Source organism: Panthera leo, chromosome F2, assembly GCF_018350215.1.
Source record: "Panthera leo isolate Ple1 chromosome F2, P.leo_Ple1_pat1.1, whole genome shotgun sequence".
NCBI classification, from domain to species: Eukaryota; Metazoa; Chordata; class Mammalia; order Carnivora; family Felidae; genus Panthera; species Panthera leo.
This window is the reverse complement of record NC_056695.1, coordinates 54175798-54199454: the sequence shown is the minus strand read 5'-3', so window position 1 is coordinate 54199454 and position 23657 is coordinate 54175798. Positions and strand designations below refer to the sequence as shown.

The 23657-nt window shown below is 35.4% G+C and overlaps 1 protein-coding gene across 4 annotated transcripts in view; it reads left to right on the top strand.

The window, feature by feature from the left end:
- The window catches only part of NUDCD1 (NudC domain containing 1), a 75470-nt gene that overhangs the window by 32292 nt on the left and 19521 nt on the right, over positions 1–23657 (top strand). For all 4 annotated transcript variants that reach the window (XM_042923598.1, XM_042923599.1, XM_042923596.1 and 1 more), the window contains 4 exons: positions 2399–2581; positions 5966–6167; positions 11663–11807; positions 16566–16691. In XM_042923598.1, the coding sequence (XP_042779532.1) occupies positions 2399–2581; positions 5966–6167; positions 11663–11807; positions 16566–16691 (656 nt within the window). The remainder of the gene's footprint in view (positions 1–2398; positions 2582–5965; positions 6168–11662; positions 11808–16565; positions 16692–23657) is intronic.

The window sequence follows — 23657 nt, the reverse complement described above, 5'->3', positions numbered from 1 at the left end:
CTGTTAGTAGTTAAGTTTTTGGGGAGTCAAAAGTTATATGCAGATTTTTGGCTGCATGGGGGATCTGTGTGGTTTTGTTTTTGTTTTTTTTTTTTTTTTAATGTTTGTTTTTGAGAGAATGAGAGAAACTTTGAGGGGGAGAGAGAGAGGGAGACAAAGGATCGAAGCAGGTTGGGTGCTGACAGCAGAGAGCCTGATGTGGGCTCAAACTGAACCATGAGATCATGACCTGAACCAAAGGCAGACGCTTAACCAGTTGAGCCACCCAGCATCTCTCATATCATTTCTTAAGGTTTCATTCTTTTCACCCCCTTAAGTATTATTTATATAGTTGTTATTCTTTTCCTTTTTCTTTTTCAATGAATATAACAGCAGTGCTTTTCTAAACTGTGTTGAGTGGAACATTTGATAAACAATGTTTTGTAGTTAAATTGAAAATATGGGCATATAATAGCCCTATTTCACATTAAACATGTTGAAGATTCTAAAAATGTTGAGTAAAAAAAAAAAAAAAAGACAATTAGAGCAAGCATTTCCCAGCTCATTTAACCATGGAGTTCACTTGAAATCCACATGTTATTTTCTGTTGCACACATGTTGGGAAAAGCCACCCTGTAAACCATGTAGTATCTAAGTCTGGGTGTTTGGAGTCCAGTAGGACTCTTTCCCTTACACGTACCTGTGCAGGAAGCATAGGAGTTTTTAGTTCATTCGTAAATTTACAAGTCTTTTCTTAAATATGTGTGAAATGAAGGTGAATGTAGGTGAAGATTTAGAGGAAAACAAGGACATATATTTAAAACAGATTGTATCATTATGTATAACACGTGACATTGGGTTACAGTTTTTGACTACTTATTGTGAAGCTTGTTAAAGTAGTACAGCTCACTCTAATAGAGTAACAGTGTAAGTAAAGGTAAGGGCACACACAAAACCAAACCTGTTTTCAAGAATAAATTCAGTTATTTTACCAGTAATTTTCATGATACAGTTAATTTTATATCTTTTCTTTATATCTCATATCTTAAATTTTATATCTTAAAATCAAGTATTGGGGCACCTGGGTGGCTCAGTTGGTTAACTGTCCTACTCTTGATTTCAGCTCAGGTCACAATATCACAGTTAATGAGTTTGAGCCCTGCATTGGTCTCTGTGCTGTCAGCGGGGAGCCTGCTTGAGATTCTTTCTCCCTCTCTCTCTCTGCCCCTCCCCCATGAGTATACATGCATGCTTTCTCTCTAAGTAAATAAACATTTTTTAAAAAATTAAGTATTGGGGCACCTGGGTGGCTCAGTTGGTTAAGCGTCCGACTTTGGCTCAGGTCATGATCTCGTGGTTTGTGAGTTTGAGCCCTGTGTCGTGCTCTGTGCTGACAGCTCAGAGCCTGGAGCCTGCTTCAGATTCTGTGTCTCCCCTTCTCTCTGCCCCTCCCATGCTCATGCTCTGTCTCTCAATAATAAATAAATATTTAAAAAAATTAAAAAAAATTAAGTATCATTTATGCTTGATTCATTAGTCATACAGGTCTGAATCATTTCTACCATAAACGTTTCATTTTAAGGAAACCCCCTTAAGTAGCTAGAATGAACAGAAAAATAGTCCACACCATACCTTTACTTTATCCTTCGTTTGTGGCTCTTTTGAGCAGATGCCTATCATGTACCTGCTGGGGAAGTAGAAAGGCTGTAGTAAAGGAAAAGGTAGATCATTCAGAAGCTGATATTTAGGTAAGTCAGTCACTTTAAAGTCTACAGCACTGGTATCCAATGGAAATTTCTGCAAAATGGACATGTTTTATGTGTGTGCCATTTAATACAGTAGCAGCTACCCATGTGTGGCTGTAGAACATTTGAAATGTGACTAATGTGACTGAGGAATTGAATTTTAAATTTTACTTAATTTTCGTTAAATAGCCACCATGGCCAGTAGCTACCACATTGGAAAGCACAATCTAGAGCAAATTTCATCAGAGCTGGTATTTTAAAGTAGGGGTGAATTTATAGAAAATTAGGTTATAAACTTTTTTAGCCCTATGAAAAGACTCTTGATAGCATGCCTTTTAATAGTACACTTAAAATACTTAATTTTAGGGGCGCCTGGGTCGCTCGGTTAAACGTCCAGCTTCGGCTCAGGTCATGATCTTCCTGTCCCTGAATTCAAGCCCCACCTGCACTGGGTTCTGTGCTGACATCTTAGAGCCTGGAGCCTGCTTGGGATTCTGTCTCCTTTGCCCTCTGCCCCTCCTGTGCTCGTGCTCTCTTTCTCTCTCAAAAATAAATAAATGTTAAAAAAAATACTTAATTTTAATTAAAATTAATATACAAATATTTTCAGGATATTTTATAATATAGTGTTTTATTTATAATTTTTTGTTCTAAAATACTTTCTTTTTTTACAGACAATAAAAAATATGAAATCATTAAGCGTGATACTCTCCGTGGAAAGTCAGTGCCGCATTATGCCGCTATTGAGCCTGATGGGAAAGGTCTGATGATTGTCTCCTACAAGTCCTTCACATTTGTACATGTTGGTCAAGATCTTGAAGAAAATAAGAATGAGAACTTGTCTGAGAAAATCAAAGGTAATTTTAGTGTTCATCTTCATAGAGCTCATGTGTGTTTATGTACATTTATGTCTGGTTTGTCTTACTGGTTAGGTTATGGGTTCTACCAGGACTAGATAGAGGCTTAATTTTCCTTTGTATTTCCCAGAATTGTCTTTTGTAAAATGTGCTACCTAAATAGTGTGAATTGTTTTAATCAGTAATTTCATAATTACCAAAAATGTTTTTAAAAAATTATGGCTTTATGAGATGTTTAGTAAATACTTATTAAATGAATAAATAATGTCTGTTTGTTATTGGTGTTTGTGAAGCTAGCATATTAGTATTGAATATATTAATCTTTTAAAATAAGCTAAACTGTGTTGATTATAGGTATATACTAGTGTACGTGTTCTGAATTTTTAGTACTAAGCTTTAAAAAAAAGTTCTTGAGGGCCTAATTGTTAAGTTTTTCCAATGTTAAATGAATAAACGGATGAAGTTAATGTTTTAGAATGAAGACAGTAACAAAGTCTTTAAAATTTATATTTACATAGGAAGAATACTCTTACATTCAAGAGAATATCCCCCTGTAATCATTTCTATTCATAATTCTGATGTTTACAACCAGAGAATAGTATATTTTACTTGAGATTTTCGCAATATTTTCAATTATACATATTAATCTTTGAATGTCCCTTTTTTGTTAATTATATAAAATAAAAATAAGTTTCACTATATTTATTTAGAACTTTCTAAAGAAAAAAATTCTTTGAAAAGTATTTGAAAACAGGGATGCCTGGGTGGCTCAGTTGGTTGGGCATCTGACTTTGGCTCAGGTCATGATGTCAGGGCGCGTCAGTTCGAGCCCCATGTCAGGCTCTGTGCTGACAGCTCAGAGCCTGGAGCCTGCTTCAGATACTGTGTCTCCCTCTCTTTCTGCCCTCCCCCACTCATGCCTGTCTCTCTCTCAAAAATAAATAAACAGACAAAAAAAGAAGAAAAGTATTTGAAAACATTAATGTAATAAATATTTTAAAAATATTTTCCACAGGTTCATAAATGATATGCACCTTTGAATAAGAGAGTTGTGCTTTGATGGCCTTTTATTTAGCCTTGTAACAACTTGGTTTCCCATGTGATGTATTTTAATGTTAGATTATCTCTAAGATCCCTCTCTGAATAAGTTCTACTCTGTCTTAATTATACTGTTAAACTTTTCTAGAGCTTAGCCAAAACAGCTATTCATATCTCTAGACCACATGCCCCTTAGAACTCTTGGTGAGCAAAGGAAATGAAAGAATGCCCTAATCTCTGGAAACATTCTGCCTAGTACCTGAAACTATGTGGTTCCAAGACAGATTGTAGCGTAGGAGGGATACAACATCTGTTATAACTATCAGTTCAGGTGTTGTTTTTCTTGTTGACATCTCACATTATATTTTGATTTCCTTCTGAATCCATTAACGTCTTTCCTTCCCTTTTAGTGTGAGCCTCAAATCCCCTGTATTTTTCTGTGTACCTTGTAATAAACACACTTTACCTATAAAGGAGAAATGTAATTTTTAAAAAATTATGGATAGTTTGTCAATTATAGCATGCTTTCTTTTAAGTAATCATCTGAGAATATATATGGGTTTCATTTTCTATAAACCTCAAGAAGACTGATATTGTCTGTTGCCAATTTGGTGTTGTCATAATGATATAAGTAAGAGCATTTTCTTAGAAAGACTTAAAACAATTTCCAAAACATAGGCACTTAGCAACCAACAATTGAAAAAATTATTTAGTTGTTCGTATAACTTTTAGTGGAGAGAAGCTTAAAAAATTCTGGCTTTCCATTTAGTCTATTTCCGTGGACTTTAAGTTTTACTAGAAGCTCATGTGATTTTGCAGACTCCTCCCCTTTCCATATCTGGCAGAAGTTGCCCACTGAATCATTGTTACATATAAACTGCCTCGTTAACTTTTGTGGTGGACAGAAAATTGAGTAAAACAGGTAACTTGCCTTAAGGAGCTTGTAGTTATCAATCTTTTAAGCTGTAGTTCAAACTTTCTCAGTGAATTTATACTAAAAGTACTTTTAAAGAGATAACAGAGAAGATCTAAGAGCCTGCTTAAAGGAATATGATGCAAGTTAGAAATTAATCCAAAGTAACAATTTTATCCTGAAAATTTATGCATTTTTTATGCTTATTCCTATAGTATCATGCTTGTTAAATTTTATTTAACATCAAATAGAAGTGACCCTTTAAGAAGATACATCACACTTACTATTATATCTTTGAGCATAGCTAGTACTTACAAAGTTTTTACACAAAACAGCACAAAAATAAAAAGAATGATACCCCCCTCAGAAAAGAATAATAACCCGAATTTACTGAGAGTTTATAATATATGTAATAACAGGATTGATATTAAATATTTTATATGCATTAACTCATTTAAATTTTAACAGTTCTGTGAGATAATGTCATATTTTGTTATTTTATTTTACAGATTAGGAAAAAGAGGGTAGTAGATAAAGTTGCATACCAAGATTAATAAGTGGTTGAGCCAAGATTCAAGACCTAGGACTAGTCAACTCTGGAGTACTAGTTACTAACCACTATGTTATATTCCTTTCTGATGAGTGTGTGGACAGATTAATGTTTATGGATATCATTAAGCAAATAATTATTTATTTCTTAGCAAATATTTATTCTTTTTGCATTTAAGCCCTATTTTCTTATTTCATCCTATGGGTATTTCAACCTGTAGCATGATGAGTTTAAAGCTTTTTCTAAGAGAAGCCAAGGAGATCAAGAAGGAGGTGAAGGGAGGATACTTTTATTGGGAACTTGGACAAAATACACTGGCAGCCGTTGAATTCCCTGTGAAATTGCTTTCATGCACAAAGTTGCAGAGTAGAATTTATAAATATATCTTTTATTTTTATGTGGGTATGTATCTCACCAAATAATAGTTGTCTTCTGTATCACAGAGTTACATTGTTAGCTCAAATCAAAGCAATGGTGAAAGTTTCAGACAGTGGTTTATGACATATTTATTACTCCTTTGAAGTAGGAATCTGCTGTGTGTGTAAAGGGAAGAGAAAGGAGGAAGAAAAGGGGAAACTGGGAGGCAGGGAGAGAATGAATGGGGATAAAGGATTGCTGTCATTAGTATTTTATGAGTGCTTATGTCTTGGAGCATTAGGTAAGCCTGGAAGAGGAAATGTCAAGTGCAGTTGTTATAACTCTGAAAATTCCCCCAAAAGATCTGTGTGTGTTTGTTTATAGTTACTTTGTTTTGTAAGAAGATCAGTAGAAATTATGCTAAGATTCCTTTAGATAGGTGTTCTTTTGTGTGCTCCAGTGTCTCATTTTGTGTGTTCTGGTCTCCACTTTTTTATTACATAATGTATTTTTCTTTTCCCAATAGAACCTCTGTATTACTGGCAACAGACTGAAGATGATTTGACTGTAACAATACAACTTCCAGAAGGCAGTTCTAAGGAGGACATTCAAGTACAGTTTTTGCCTGATCACATCAACATTGTGCTGAAGGGTCAGAGGGTTTTGGAAGGAAATCTCTATTCATCTATTGATCAAGACAGCAGTACATGGATGATTAAAGATAATAGGTATACAGATAGAGTTGTATTTATATTTAAAATTTTTTTTTTCTTTTTTTCTTATCCCTTCTACAGTGGTTACACCAAAGTTGACTACTACTACAATAGGTCTGTCTGTATTGCTGATTCTTTCTTAAGACAGATTAAAAATGGAATTACTGTATCAAAATACATGATTATCATTAAGATTAAAAATGCTAGTAAAGTTATAGTTTGTATTCTATGGTAGAGTTTTTATTATCAGCTCTGGAAAAATGATGACAGTAGTAACAGTAATAATGGATAAAAATGGTTATTTGTTTTGATTAATACTCTAAAATTTTTTAAGAAAAAAATCTTTTTATTGACTTCAATTTGCCAACTAGATAATACATTCCCATTCTTTAAATTTTAATATACATGAAAGGGTACACAGTGTGAAGGCTCCCTCCAGCCCAGACCTCCAGCCATCCTTCCCCTCATGCCCATAACCACTGTTCATAGTTTTCCTTCTACAGGTATTTTATGCATATTCAAGCAGATATATGTCTGTTTTTTGAACAAAAAAGGTTTTAAAACATAACTATACATAGTTTTACAGCTTGCTTTTGTTGACTTTCAATAGCAAATCTTGAAGAACTTTCTATAATGTATATATAATGATTTATTTTATTCTCCTTTATGGCTATTTATGATATTTTACTTTGTCACCCACAATGGTCCTTTATTCGATATTTTGACTGCAGTGTTTTGCTACAGTGAATAGCTTTCATGTGTATATAAAAGAATTTCATGTGTGCAGGAATATATATGGAGGACTCCTACAAGTGGAGTCAATATTTCTTTGAAAATTATAGAGAATATTTTTTTAATGTAAGTTAGCCGTGTACATTTTTTTGTAATTGTGTGTTCAGGACACAAGAGAAATAGATGATATGGTCAACTTATCCAAACAGAACTTTTCAGTACAGCAAAACTGAGAATTTCTTCTCTTCTAAAAAAAACCATTAAGAAAACAGAACCAGGCCATGGACTGGGAAAAAAATATTTTCATTATGCATATAAAACAAAGGAATTGCATTCTCCATATATAAGAAACCTTGTTAGAAATTTATAATTAAAAGATAACCCAATTTTAAATATGGTCAAATGATTTGAATTGACGTATCATGATAGATGATATTTGAACAGCTAGTTAAGCATATGAAAAAATAGAGGGAAAGGCACATTAAAGCTAGATGAGACACCAGTGCATGGCTAAAACTAGACAGCTTATGGTATCAAATGTTGACAAGAATGTGGATCACCAGCCTCTTGTACATTGCTGGTGGGAGGGAAAAATGATAGTCACTTTGGCAAACTGTTCAGCAGTTTCTTAGGCTAAGCATATATATATACCCACTTAGTAACCCAGAAATTCTACTAGATATTAGTACTCAGTAGTACACAATAGAATGCTACTCTGCGATACAAGAGAATGGTGTGATAAACACAGCAGTATGAATGAATCTCAGAAACATGCAGAGTGAAAGAAGCCAGAGACAAAAAATGTGCATACAGTGTGAGTCCAAACATATGAAGTTGGCAAACTGGCAAAACCATCTCTGGTGATACAAATCAAGACAGTGGTTACCTCTAGGGTGTAGGGGGACTGACTAGAAAAGGGACACAAGGGAACTTTCTGGATGATTGAATAGCTTCCTTGGGTTATAAGGGTATATGCATTTGTGAAATTCCATGAATTCTATACTTCAAATCTGAATTTAGTCTGTAAAAACCTCAGTGAAAGGAATATGCAGAAAAATAGGTAAAAATTAAGTTTCTTATAAAACTATAACCCTTTGCTCCTACTTTTTTGCCCCTTTGTAAATCTTTCATTATAGATTATTAGTAATTATTACATTCTGTGATGGGTTAATAGATGGTTTTGGGCACTTAATTTAAGAAATGGTCAGATTTGGGGGCGCCTGGGTGGCTCAGTCGGTTAAGCGTCCGACTTTGGCTCAGGTCATGATCTCACGGTTCGTGAGTTCAAGCCCCGCGTCAGGCTCTGTGCTGATGGCTCAGAGCCTGGAGCCTGTTTCAGATTCTGTGTCTCCCTCTCTCTCTGAACCTCCCCCATTCATGCTCCGTCTCTCTCTGTCTCAAAAATAAATAAATGTTTAAAAAAAAAATTAAAAAAAAAGAAATGGTCAGATTTGGTCAGAAGTGGGTTAAAATTAGTTATTTTTACTTTAAATATAATTTTCAATTTGTAATATAGGACCCATATGAGTCTTTGATTTGAGTCTAAATATTGGAAGTCTGAGAAATAGGTATCTAGTTCAAAAAATTTGAAGCTATATGCTTTTATATCCTGAATTCGTTTTATTGATGGGGAAATTTGGCGACTTTTCTTTTTTAATGTGGGAAGATAAATAGATTCATGAGTAAATGATGTTGTTTATAATTTTTTGAGAATTATTGAAATAAGAATCCAATATTCAGTGAATTCAACAAAAAAAGAATAATGATTTCCATGAATCTGATGCTTTGTCTTTCTCTCTTTTTGGATGGATTTTTTTTTAACTGTTCTAATAATTCTTGCTAACCAGTTTTAATCATGGTATATTTAAATAATCACTGCAGTCCTTCCACATTTTTCATAATCACTCCTGCAAATGTTTACAAAAATATTTTTATTGTAATTCTCAGGAAAGTATTACTGTTTCAGAGGGAGAGTGAAAGATCTGAGCTAGATTAAAGTCTAATCTCATGGACATGATAGTTTTCGACAATCTCACCTTTCAAGGTGATAAAAGTGGTTTCTAGAGTCCTGACCAATACTCAGTTATACCAATTGAATAAATACCTGATTTTGTTAACAGTTTATCCATTTACCTGGATAATGAAGATGTGGAAAAGTACACCCAGATGAGAAGTACCCTGGAATCTAATGTGTCCACTAATCACCGTCTGACTATAGCTAGGTTACCACAGTAAAACACATGGTTTTTGGTTCATTCTTCATGAACTTTGGCATACTAACACACTGAGTTCGTAACAGAATCTGATAAAATTACTCTTTATTTAAAAACTTTTTTTTTTTTTTTTTATTTTGAGAGAAGGGGAGAATCCCGCACAGGCTCCACGCTCAGTGCAGAGCCTGATATGGGGCTTAATCCCATGACCTGAGCTGAATTTGAGTCAGACGCTCAACTGAACTATCCAGACATCCCTATTTTTATTTTTTATTGAAGTATAATTAACATATGCTGTTATATCGGTTCCAGGTGTTCAGTATAATAATTCAACAACTTTATACTTTACTCAGTGCTCATCATGATAAGTGTACCCTTAATTCCCTTTACACTTTTTAATATACTTTAAAAGCTTAGTTATGTGAACGGTTCTTTAAGAAACATTTTATATTCTACTTAAACATATTTTATGTGCATGAGAGAGATTGAGGGTAGCATTTCTAAATTGGCAAAGCAGCTATAACATACTGTTAAAGTAGGTCATCAAACAGTAACTTAGCAAAGGTTTAGAATAGCTGGACCTCACACAAATAGTTTCAGCATTTAATACATGAGCATAAACCTGTGTTGTTTTCCCATTAAATTTGAGGTACTTGATTACTATTTTACATTACAAAGGATAATTACAGTGATGTGTAGGTGGGGTCATTGGTTTAAAAACATGATTTTCTGTGCTTGATTAAATTATTCGTATTTCTCATTTTCAAATGGTTAATGTTCCTTCTCACTTTGGAAGGATTTGTTAACTAGTCTGTAGGTTATTGTATGGGGTTATATATTCTTTTTGGCTGGATGGTAGGACATGATCCTAATTTTAAAATGTAGAAATGCAGTTGTGCTTAAAGGATTGCATTGATTAGGCGTGCAAACTTAACGATGGTTCAGAAATTCTCTATAACTGACATTGTGTGAACTGTTTTTAACTTCTTTAGGTAGCAGCTGACTAAAACAGTATTTATACATTCTGGTCATGGTAAAATTTCCTTAATATTTACATGTATTTATTCAGAGAGGCAGAATAGTGCAGTAGTGAAGAGCATTGACTTGGAACCACACTGCTTTACTAACTCATGACCTTGGCAAGTTACTTAACCTCTAAGTGCTTTTCTTTTCTTACTTTGTAAAATGAAGATGAAAATAGTACTTACTTTATTTGGTGGTGGTGAGCAATCAGTGAGTTAAAACATGTAAAGTGCTTAAGACAGCACCTGGCATATGGGAAGCATTAGATAAGTATGAGTTGCTGTCGCGATTATTATCTTCATCATCATCATCCTTTTCAAGATTAGCTCTCTTTTAGAGAATAGATTATGATGGTAATTTTTAATGCTAATGATAGGAACTCATTACATAGAAAAGATGTTTTGCGTCGTCTCAAAATAAGTAGTTTCAGAAAAAGTTAAAAGTGCTGTAATTAATTCATGAGGTGAAGATAATAACAGCCTTGAAAAATAATTGATAAGTTTGCATGTTCTATTTGATAATTATGATTATAGTTATTATTGTGTCCTTGCAATTATTTCCTTGCAGTTGTGTTCCAGGGCATGGGTTAGTATGGCACACGTGTACCAAAGGTGGCACATGGGAAGGGTTGCTTTCCTATGGGACAGCTACCACCACCCCACTTTTCTCTGTGTTCTAGCAACGGCTGCGCCTAAAGCAGCTTATTACTTGAATTTCTCTTCCTATTCAAGAGGCACGTGGGGCAACTCCCTGTGCTCCTATGTCCACGGTCTGCCCCGGCTCAGCTCTCATTCTCTTTCCTGCCACATGAAACCTTAATCTCAGTATTCCGTGATAGGCCCCTTTTAGTGTATTTGGAATTTGTTCAGTGGCTTAAACGTACAGAATTAGATTTTCATTTGATACAGACCACATTAACAACTTTTTTCTTATGTTACCAAATTTAATTATTTTATAATTTCTACTTTCTTTTCAATTCATTAAAATCTGTATTTTAAGAATTGATATTTGTGCTGATCTAACCTGCCTGATGTTTACATTAATATATATTATGGCTACTAGTTTAGGAAAATGAAGCTAATTATTGGCTTCATGCATAAAGAAGTACCTTTAGTTATAGTCAGTTAATTTCACGTGCCCGCCCCAACCACCATCCTCGTTACCACCATTCCCTAGTAAAATATCTCAGAATCTTGGTGCCTGCATTTCTGTCTCTTAAGTTCAGTAATACACTGCATACCTGGACTACAACAGTATTTTCTAGGTGGTCTTACTCTTGCCAATCACTCTTCTCATCAAGTCATGTGGCATACCGTTTCCAGTGGTACTTTCTTGATTGTTTAGTAAGTATAAATTATTACCCTTGGATTATAGATTTTCTATCAAATGCAATACCAAAATGAACACAGGTTTTGGTATCTTCTGGACACCAGGGTGGGTAGATTCAATGGAAGATTCTTCTGGTTGGTGTTGGTTATATAATTTGTATAGTTGGGTAATGTAACATTAAGCATGTTACAAGTAACTTCTTTTAATTTCTAGCTTGGAGATTTTCTTGATTAAAAAGAATGAAGGACTAACATGGCCAGAGCTAGTGGTTGGTGATAAACAAGGAGAGTTTATAAGAGACTCAGCCCAGTGTGCTGCAATAGCTGAACGTTTGATGCATTTGACCTCTGAAGAACTGGTAAGCAATTGTAATAGTAGGGTGACTTTCCAAAGGCCCGGAAGTATGTTATGTGAGGGTTGTGCCATGTTTTTCAAACATTATTTTACATTTACTAATGTTAGAGACACGGATGAGGCACAGACTGGTGTTTGAATGTAGGTTAAAATTCTAATATTCATTCCTTACACTATGTGAATACATATCTGTGTGTGTGGGATTGCTGTATAAGGTGGATGTGCATGTGTATATTTATATATATGTATACACACACATAGATACATTATATATTCTCCTTTAGAAGAATCAGACCGATATTGGCAGGGACAAAATTAGGATTTTACTGTATACCTATGCCAATAATCTTCTTGTCATCGTAAAATTTTCTAGGTTATCTTAGGATATCACAGGGGTATATATATACTACAATTAATTATGATTGACAAAATAATTCATTGTAATGATTACAGTGATAATACACTACTCATTCAACTGTGACATTTTGTTGAAAATGTTCCAATCTGATAACTTTTAAGATAATGTTAAAAATTTGAATAAAGCAGGGGTGCCTGGGTGGCTCAGTTGGTTAAGTGTCCAACTTCAGCTCAGGTCATGATCTCATGGTTCGTGGGTTCAGGCCCCGTGTGGGCTTTGTGCTGACAGCTCAGAGCCTGGAGCCTGCTTCAGATTCTGTGTCTTCCTCTCTCCTCCTCTCCCCTGCTCGTGCTCTTTCTCTGTCTCAAAAATAAACATTAAAAAAATTTTTTTAATTGAATAAAACATTATACCAGAATTTCAGTTATATGTTTATTCACCAAAAATTATATCAGCACATGTACAATGTCTGACTTATTGCCATTTGGAGTTAGAGTGATGAGGAAAAAACTGTTAGGAGGTAGTTTATACTATAGGGTTAATTATATCCTAAAGTAGAAAGGAAATTAGAATATTGAAAGTAAATGTCTCTGTCAAAAGAAAACATGGCCAAAATGGAGAAACCAACTTTCATGTCTGCCAGCAATAGTTAAAAATTTCAGGGGGCACCTGGGTGGCTCAGTCAGTTGAGTGCTCTGCTTCGGCTCAGGTCATGATCTTATGGTTCTTGAGTTCAAGCCCCACATCAGGCTCACTGCTGTCACCACAGAGCCTGCTTCAGATCCTTAGCCCCCACCCCCCCCACCCCCCCCCCTCCCCCCCGCCATTTGCACTCTCTCAAAAGTAAAAAATGTTGAAAAAAAAAATTTCAGGATCACTGGAAAGCATTTGTAAGACTGTGAAACTTTGATCTAGCCCTGGTGTTAAAACAAGCCCATGCAGACTGCATTGCCCTATGTTCATTCATTCAGCAAGTATTTTTTGTGATAGGGCTCTGGGATATAATCATATAGTTACAGTAGTGGGGTTTGTTATGATATTGTAGATTATTGCTGCTAACTGCCTTTTAAACTTGATTATTTCAAGTGAATATTGGTATATATGAGTAAGTTATTTATGTCTGAACACCAGTGTATTTGGGAAAAACATAGAATCTTGTTATCTGCAGCTGAAGGCTGTCTTGCGTGTTTCAAATCTTTATACTTTTTGTTATCTTTCTGCATTGGTTAGAACCTTTAATCCATTGTAAAATAGAAATGGTGAATAGTGAAAGCAGACATTCTTGCCTTATTTGTAAGCTTGGAAAAATGAATATTTCACTGTTAAGTACGGATTATTTTTGTCGTGTTGAGGACATTTTCTTCTATTATACTGAATTTTTAATCATGAAAGGCCATATAGAATTTTGTCAAATACACTTCATTTGTGGTGTAAACCTTACTTGGTCATGATGTATAATCCCTTTTAGGTATTACCAGTTTGGGTTTGCTAATATGTTATTGAGGAGTTTTGCATCTATATTTGTGAGGAATATTGGTCTGTAGTCTTTGTTTTTTCTTTTTACTGTCGTTATTCAGTTTTGGTATCTGGGTAATGCTGATGTCAAATGAAAAGGGAAGTGTTTCCTGCTTGTTCTATTTCTGGGAGAGATTGTGTAGAGTTGGCATTATTTCTTTAAATATAGAATTTTCCAGTGAAACTGTCTGGACTGGAGTTTTCTTTTTTGGAAGTTTTTAACCATGAATTTAATTTCTTTAATAAATACAGGATTATACTGGGCATCTATTTCCTTTGGCTTTTTTTCAGTTTCCAGTTTCATTTGTTATTACATTGATTATTTTCTCCTTTTTGCTTACTTTGGATTTATTTTGCTCTATTTTTAAAAGTGAAAGTTTAGATGATTGATTTTTTTTAACCTACTTTTCTGTTGAAAGCATTTAATGCTATATACTTTATTCCAAACACTACTTGACCTACCTCCTCCAAAATTTCAGCCTGTCTTCTTAATCCCATTAAGGTTGATTTGATTTGGTGCTGTATTTCAGTATTTTATGTGGCTGATATTTATTCCTTGTTTGTTCTTTCTTCCAAGGCAGAACTTTTCATGAATCTCAACTGAAAGTCTAGGATGTTTACCAGGGCTTCTCTGGTGTGGGCTCTGATCTCTAATTTTTGTCTCCCAAGTACTTTATTAATATCAGCACTCAGCTTTTGAGCCCCTTGCCTGCTTCTTTCCACTTGTCTTTTCCAGCACAGCTTGAAAATCAGTAAATGCCTAAAGACAAGTAGCAGAATCTTGGGTTCTCTTCTCTGCTGTTCCCCTTTCTCTGTAAACTTGTCCTGTTAAATTCTGGCTGCCTTGATAGTACTGAACTTTTTTTTTTTTGAACATTTTATTTATTTTTGAGAGACAGCAGGGGAGAGGGAGAGAGAGACAGAGACAGAATCTGAAGCAGGCTCCAGGCTCTGAGCTGTCAGCACAGAGCCTAATACAGGGCTTGAACCCAGAAACCGTGAGATCATGACCTGAGCTGAAGTCGGATACTTAACTGAACCATCCAGGCGCCCTGATAGTCCTGAACTTTTCATTTTTGTCCTCTTATCTTTAACATATAGTTAATGGAAAAGGGAAAGGAGGGAGGAGTGCAGAGGGTGCTTTCTCTATGCTACTGGACATATATATATTTTTGAATCGCTGAAAAAATGGCCCCAGCTAATTGCTGATATTGCTTTCCCAGCCAATCATAGCAACCAGACTTGTTTCCATTGATATTTAGGCTGACTAAACTAGGTGGCTCCAAATCCCAGGTGGCCATGGACAAGGTTCATCTTCTATCACTTCTATAACTCCAGAGATTTAGTTTCAGAGATTTTCTCAGGTCATTTCATCAAGTTTTCAATAACATGACTGCATTTTGGCAAACGAGGTGTGTGGACATTTGGTCAGCTGTAGAATTATGGTTCTGTTACATACATGTGTATACATAATTCATAATGCATGTGTATGTGCAATTTATCACTTCAGCATTGTGATCCTTGGACTCTGTGAGGGTATAAGGCCAGAGAGTGCTTCTTGCATTTAAGCAATGGAACATATTAAAAGTTCCTTACATTTATCTCTACTTTTGGCTTATTATTAGCTACACCTTTGTTTTTGTATTAGTGTGTATGTGTGTATTTAGTGGTTGTTCTAGAGTTTACACTGTACATCTTTAACTCATCACCATCTTTCTTCAAAAATTATTACATCATTTCACTGTAACTAAAGAGCTTCACAATAGATTTCCATTTCTTCATCCTTTCTATTATTCTCATCAGACATTTTATTTTTACATGTTATAAACTCAATAACGTTATTATTTCAACTTTAATCAGTCAGTTCTTTTTTAAAGAGATTAAAATATGGGGGGGGTCTTACATTGGCCCACATATTACACATTTCCTCTGTTCTACATTTCTTTGTGTTGATTCATATTTCCATCTGTTGTCATTTTTTTCCTGGCTGAACAGTGTCCTTTAGCATTTCTTGTAGTGTAGGTTTACTGAGTAAATTTTCTCAGCTTTTGTTTGCTGTAAAAATACTTAGGTTGTCTTCCTTTTTTAATATTTTTGGTAAGTATGTAAGTCAATGTCGATAGGATTTTTCCCCCTTTCAGAACTTCTGTTATACTCCATTGTTTTCTGGCTTGCATAGTTTCTGATGAGAAGTTGGCTGTCATTTGTATCTTTGTTCCTCTGTTCATAATGTGTTTTTTCCTCTTCCCACTACTTTTAAGATATTCTCTTTATTAGTAGTTTGCAGCAATTTCATTATAATGTGATTTGCAGTGGGTTTTTTTAGATGTTTCTTTGACCTTCTTCAATTTATAGAGTTATAGTTTTCATCATTTAATGACCATTTCTTCAATTTTCTTTTTCCATTCTTCATGCCCTCTTCTAGTTACCCATGTGTTAGACCATTTGATATTTGTTCCACAGGTCACTGCAGTTGTGTTTTTATTTTTTGTCCTGTGTTTCATTTTAGATAGATAGACTCTCTTGCTGTGTTTCAAGCTCACAGGTCTTCTGCCGTGTCTAATTAGCTGTCAATCCCATCTTTTTTTGCTTTCCACTTCAGATATTATATTCTCATATTTACAGTTCAGTTTGGTTCTTTTTTTATATCTTCCATACCTCTCTCAACATATATGTATTTTTCTGTACATCCTTGATTTTGTAATAACTGTTTTAATGTCTTTGTGGTGATTTCATCATTCTGTCATTTCTGGGTTTTGTTGATTAGGATTTATCAGTCATGGGTCTGAAATTTAGTTTTTAATTACTGTTGTAATCTTGATATTTTAAGTATGAAGAAACCCATTCTCTTATTGTTGATGGTTTGTTTATTTTGTTTTCTGGTCTAAGAATCCAAATCCAGATAAAGAAAAACCTCCTTGTAATGCTCAAGAGTTAGAAGAATGTGATATTTTCTTTGAAGAGAGCTCCAGTTTATGCAGATTCGATGGCATTACATTAAAAACTACTCATGTGGTAAGTTTTTGATCATCACATTTCTAAAAATTTATGAATAAGTACAAGTTATAGGAGATAATAATTAACTGGCCACACATATAATTTGCAAACCTGGCTTGATTGCAAAGCTGAACAGCAAAGTAAATGACAAGAAAACCCTTGAACTTTTTGTTTGATCTTTACGAATTGGTGTGCAAGATACAGGATTTTTAGTCTGTTTTTGTTTTTGGTTTGTTTTTTACTGTTGACTGTTTTATAATATTTGGTGTTTGGGGTTGGGTGGCTATCATCTAAAACTCATTACTTCATGAAGTGGCAGTTTATATCACCATCCCTAATGAAACACTGTTGCCTTATTTTGGTACTGTTGCATATTTGATATCTTGTGGTAAGCTTTTTTCTATTTAGGTTTTTATATGTGGTTACAACTAATTTATAATAACCTCATTTTTTCATTTGAAATTATGACATATTTCTTTATGTTCTCACCTGGTTTAACAGCTAGGTAATACTATACAATGTTATTGTTGGTGTTCATGTGTGTATGTATATGTAGTGGTTGTCCTAGAGATTATAGTATGTATCTTCAGTAAATTTTTTCCAATTGCATTATTTATGTGCTATTTTTTAAGAATCCCTTCTTTATGTAAAGCCATTTCTGTATTCAGGGGTTTTATCTAATAGAGTTATAGAAGTCAAATTAATGAGTCCTGGACTAAGACTCTGACAAGTCAATTTCCACTGTATATTCTCATTAATAATGTTTGCAGTTATTACCTATTTCACTGCATCTTTACCTGTCCTTTCGTTTTTATGCTTGATCTTTACTAATTGGTGTGCAAGATACAGGATTTTTAGTCTGTTTTTTTTTGCTGTTGACTGTTGACTATTTCATGATATTACCTTTGACTATTTCTTTTGTGAAGAATTTTTTCATTTATTTATTTTGGTGTTTCTGACTGACTTGTGTGACCTTACTTCTTCATAAAATGTGTTCCTAAAGAGCATGCATGATAGATTTCTCTTATAAGTAGGTTCTATCATCAGAAAGTTAAGAAATGTACATATAATCCCTCATTGTACCACAGTTTTTAGAGACAATGTTTGATAAAACATTTCCAGCATTTTGCACATACTCAAACTGTTTAGTCACAGTTCAGTGTTAATTGCCGGTTTAACTCCAATGATTTGCTGTTTGTATATATTGCAAGATGACACCAATGATTTGCTGTTTGTATATATTGCAAGATGATCACCATAATAAGTCTAGTTAAATTTTCTCACCATACATACCTATAAATTCTTTCTCATATAATGAGAACTTTTAAGGTCTACTCTGTTAACAATTTCATATATTAAGTACAGTATTAACTAATAGTCATCATGCTATAAATTATAATCCCCTATACTTATTTATAATAAATGGAAGATTATACCTTTGACACCCTTAATCCATCCCCCAGCCACCATCAGATATAAGATATAGAGGAAGGGAGAGAGAATCTTAAGCAGGTTTCGTGCCCATCATGGAGCCCAACATGGGGCTCGGTCTCATGACCATGAAATCATGACCTGACCCAAAATCAAGAGTTGTACGCTTAACCAGCTGAGCCACCCAGGAACCCCTGATTTACATTTCTTGATGCTTACTGTTGTTGAGCACCTTTTCATATATGTACAAGTTGACCATATTTAGGTCTTCTTTGGAAAAAGGTCTGTCTAGTTTCTCTAATCATTTTTTTTAATTGCATTATTTTTTGCTATTTAGTTACAGGAGTTCTTTATAAATTTTGGATGTTAAGCCCTTATCCAGATATATAATTTACAAATATTTTTTTCCCATTCAGTAGGTTGCGTTTTCATTTTGTTGACCATTTCCTTTGCTGTTAAGATTTTTAGTTTGAAATAGTCCCACTTGTTACTTTTGCTTCTGTTGCTTTTGCTCCAGAATATCATTGCCAAGACTGAGGTCAAGAAGCTCACGGGCTCAATTTTGTTCTAGGAATTTCAGGCCTTATGTTCAACTTTTTAATCCATTTGAGTGTGTTTTTGTGTATGATGTAAAGATAGTGGTCCAGTTTTCTTTTTTTGCATGTGGCTATCCAGTTTTCCCAAAACCATTTGTTGAAAAGACTGTCCTTTCCCCATTGTATATTCTTGGCTCCTTTATCATAAATTGACCATGTATGGATAGGTTTACTTCTGGGCTCTCTGTTCCTTTGGACTCTGTGTCTATTTCTTATTTTTTACTTTTTTAAATATTTACTTATTTTGGGGGGGGGGAGAGAATGAGCAGGGGAGGGGCAGAGAGAGAGGGAGAGAGAGAATCTGAAGCAGGCTCTGTACTATGCAGGGCTCAATCCCACAAACCATGAGATCATGACCTGAGCCAAAATCAAAAGTCATATGCTTAACTGTCTGAGCCACCCAGGTGCCCCAGGACTCTGTGTCTATTTTTATACCAGTACTATACTATTTTGATTACTATAGCTTTGTAGTATAGTTTGAACTTAGGAAACATTTTTTAAGATTGCTTTGGCTATTTGGGATATTTTCTGGTTCCACACAAATTTTTGGATTTTGTTCTGTTTCTTGGAAAAGTGCCATTTAGAATTTTGATAGTTTTATTGAATCTGTAGATTGCTTTGGTAATATGGACATTTTAACAATTTTTTCCAGTAAGTAAATGTGGAATATCTTCCCATTTATTTTTGTCTTCAGTTTCTTTCATTGGAGTTTTAACAGTTTTCAGTTTAGAAGTTATTCACCTTCTTGGTTAAATTTATCCCTATTTTATTCTTTTTGATGAAATTGTTAATGAGATTGTTTTGTTGATTTCTCTTTCTAGCAGTATGTATGTATACTGTATGTATGTAACTAATATATAGAAACACAACAGCATTTTGTGTATTACCTTTATATCCTGCAACTTTACTGAATTTATTAATTTTAATCATTTTTTTGGTAGAGTCTTTAGGATTTTCTATATAATGTCACATCATCTGCAAATAGTGACAGTTTTACTTCTTCCTTTCTGATTTGGATGCCTTTTTATTTCTTTTTCCTACCTAATTGCCCTGCTTAGGACTTCCAATACTATGTTGAATAAAAGTGGTAAGAGTGGGCATCTTTTTCTTGTTGATGATCTTAGAGGAAAAGCTTGTAGCTTTTCACTGTTGAGTTTGATATTAGCTGTGGGCTTGTCATATATGGCCTTTATTATGTTATATTCCCTCTGTACCCACTTTTTGAGAGTTTTTGTAAATGTTGAATTTTGTCAAATGCTTTTTCTGCATGTATTGACATGATCATACAATTTTTATTCTTAATTTTGTTAATGTGGAATATCTCATTAATTTTCAGATATTAAGCCCTCCTTGCAGCCCTGCAGTAAACCTCATCCCTGCAGTTTACCTGCAGTAAAGCAAATATGTATATTTGCTTTATATATTTAGGTGCTCCTGTGTTGGTGTCGTAAATATTTACAAATGTTATATTCTCTTGTTAGAGTGACCTTTTTATCATTATTTAATGATTTGCCTCTTATTACAGTCTTTGTCTTCAAGTCTGTTGTCTGATGTAAGTATAGCTTACCCCAGCTTTCTTTTGGTTTCCACTGAATGGAATATCTTTTGCGGTCTCTTCACTTCCAACTTTGTGTGTCTACTTCTGAAGGGAGTCTCTTCTAGGCAGCATATAGATGGGTCTTATTTTTTTCTTTCAGTCACTCTATATATTGAGAATTTAATCTATTTACATTCAGATTAATTATCGATAGGTGTGTACTTATTGCCATTTTGCTACTTAATTTTCTGGCTGTTTTGTAGTTTTTCTATTCCTTCTCTGTCTTCCTTTGTGATTTGATGATTTTCTATAGTGGTATGCTTAAACTCCTTTATCTTTTATGTATCTACTGTAGGTTTTTGCTTAATGGTTATCATGAGGTTTACATTTATTTTTTTTTTTTTCAGTTTATTTATTTTGAGAGGGAGAGAGCATGTGCACGAGCAGGGGAGGGGCAGAGAGAGAATCCCAAGAGAGGCTGTATGCTCAGCACAGAGCCTGACATGGGGCTCAGTCCCATGACTGTGAGATCATGACCTGAGCCAAAATCAAGAGTCAGACACCTAACCAACTGAGCCACCCAGGTGCCCCAATGAGGTTTATATTTAAAAGCTTAGATTTATAACCGTTTGTTTTATGTTGATAACAGCTTAAGTCTGAATGCATTTTAAAGCTATACATTTTTACTCCCTGAAACATTTTATGTTTTTGATGTCACAATTTATATTTTTTTATCTTGTGTATCCCATAATAAATTACTGTAGTTGCGTTTTTGCAACGTTTGTCATTTAACTTTTATGCTACCTTTCTAGGTGATTAACTTGCTATCTTCACATTAGATTTTGAAAGTTGTTGTGCATTTACCTTTACCAGTGAGGTTTATATTTCCATATGGTTTTCTGTTACTATTTGGCATCCTTTTTGTTCAGCTTAAAGAAGTCCCTTGACATTTCTTATAGGGTTAGTCTAGGACTGATGAATTCCTTCACCTTTTGCTTCTCTGGAAAACTGTTTCTCCTGCCATTCTGAATGATATCTTTGCCAGGTAGAGTATTCTTGGTTGGAGGTGTTTTTTCCTTCAGCACTTTGATTGTATCATGCTACAGCCTTCTGGCCTGCAAAGTTTCTGCTGAAAAAAACTGCTGATAGTTGTGGTGGGGTGGTGGCGGTCCCTTATACATAACAAGTTGTTTTTCTTTTCCTGCTTTCAAGATTCTATCCTTGTCTTTAACTTTTGACATTTTAAACATGACATGTCTTGGTGTAGGTCTTTTTGAGCTCATATTACTTCAGACTTTCTGGAGCCCAACCTTCTGGGCTTCCTGAACCTTCCCTTCCTTCCCCAGGTTTTCCCTTTGTTTATCCATACCTCTGTGCTTAGTGAATATCTTTATGACTGCTGTTTTGATCTCTTCATTGGGTAAACAAACCACTTACCTCCATTTCATTAAGATCTCTTTCTGAGGTCCTATCTTGTTCTTTCCTCTTTGCAACATATTCCTGTTTCTTCATTTTCCTCACTCTGTATTGGTTACTCTGCCTTAGGTAAAACAGCCAGCTTTCCAGGTCTTGAAGGAATGGTCTCTTGTAGGAAGTGAACCTTATTGTTCAGCTCTTCCCTACCTCTTGGTTTTCTCGCAAACTTTTTTGATATTCCAAGCAGCCTATTTTACTTTCAGTGGCTCCTAGCATTTAGGGGTGTACCAAGACCTGTCAGTGTCCCTAAGGGGAGGATCTCAGTCAGCACCTACATTCAGACTGATTGGAAGCCTCAGGCAACAGCTTTTAAGGTATGCAAAATATATAGTCCCACTATAACCAGAAGTCCCACTGTCTGCCAGAACCAGGTAAACTAGAGGTGTCCCCTGGGTGGCAGCCATAAAAATCAGGGTGCCAAGAAAGTGTACAAGTATCTTTCCGGGGGATCCTGGCACTCTGGAAGAATGCAGAGGGATAGTGCAATAATGCCCGCTGGTCTCCGTCTCCAAGAGTATCTCAGCCCCTGTATATTAAAGTAAAAGTCCGTCCCTGGGGCTGAGGTTCCAGGCCAAGCAAATAAGCCTTTTTCACAGAAAGACTTGGGTTAGGTTTCATTCTGTTAGTGCAATGCCCTTATGGTGGTAGCTGGCCAAGAACTGTATCTCCAGTTTTTGGTGTCAGGTGGGACCTGGAAATAAAAGCTCCACTGGATAGGCAATTAGGGGGGACATCCACTGGGTAGCAGCCATAAAAACTGAGACCACCAGATTAAGAACTGGGGTGTGAGATGTGTGGGCAAGCTTTCTTCTGGAAATGCTGTGCCCTGGAGCACAGCAGAAGGAGAGTGCAAAGGTAGCACCCACCTTCTGAGGTCTCTAGAGAGTTATAACCAGCTCTTAGATGTGTTTAATGAGAAACCTGCCCCCTTGGTCTGCAGCAGTGAAGATAAGCTAATGGGCCTTTTTTACAGAAAGACTGGATACTGCAGTTTTTTGCCTCTGTGCTTTGGCCTTGGGGATGGTAGCCAGTTAACTCTTTGTCCTGTACGGGCTTATGGGACCTGCAGGTATAAACCCCCACTAGCTGCCAGAGCCAGGTGCCCTAGAGGTCTCCCCTGGATGGGAGCCACAAAAATTGGGGCACCAGAAGAGGGTACAACTCCTTTCTGAGAGGTACCAGTGCTCTGGAGTGAGGCAGATGGAGAATGACACCCGCTGGTGTCTGTCCCTTGAGAATATTACAATGTGTCTCTAGATGAGTGTTAAAATGAGCCTCTTTTACAGAAAATCTGGGTACTTTGCAGTCAGCTGCCTCTGTGACTGGTGAGTCTGTGCCCCATGGCCCTTTACTAACAGTTTCTCAATTCAAGCTCCCTTGGCTTTCAAACATCGAAGTTATGGAGGCTCATCTCTCAAGTGCAGGTCTCAAAAGGTGGGGTGCCTGATGTGGGGTTAAACCCGTCATTCCTCAGGGAGTAACTCAGTGTTTCAGGTTCCCTCCTGATTATAGGTGACCATAACAGGGGTACAGTTTATGGTGAGATTATGTCTGACTGCTTTGGTATGGGTTTTTTCCCAGAGGAGATTGTTCCATACATAGCTATAGATTCAGTGTGTCCATGTGAGGAGGTGAGTTCAGGATCTTTCTATGTTGCCATCTTGAACTGAATCTCCTAAATATCTTGTCTTCGTCTCAGTTGGGTTAAATTTGAGACCAAAGTTTGGTCTTTGAGACCAGAGACCAAAGTTTCTTTTTCCAGTTTTCTGTTATTAGACATTTTGCATAAATATGCAAAGATTGTCTGAAGTAAAAATGTATAAACATTGCTGTTTGTGTATAAGTGGAATGGGTATAAATGGAATAGCTCCAACGAATTAATAAGTACATCTTTGTAAAGGCAGAATTGGCTTGTGAGTGTATTGTATCAAAATCAAGGTCTAC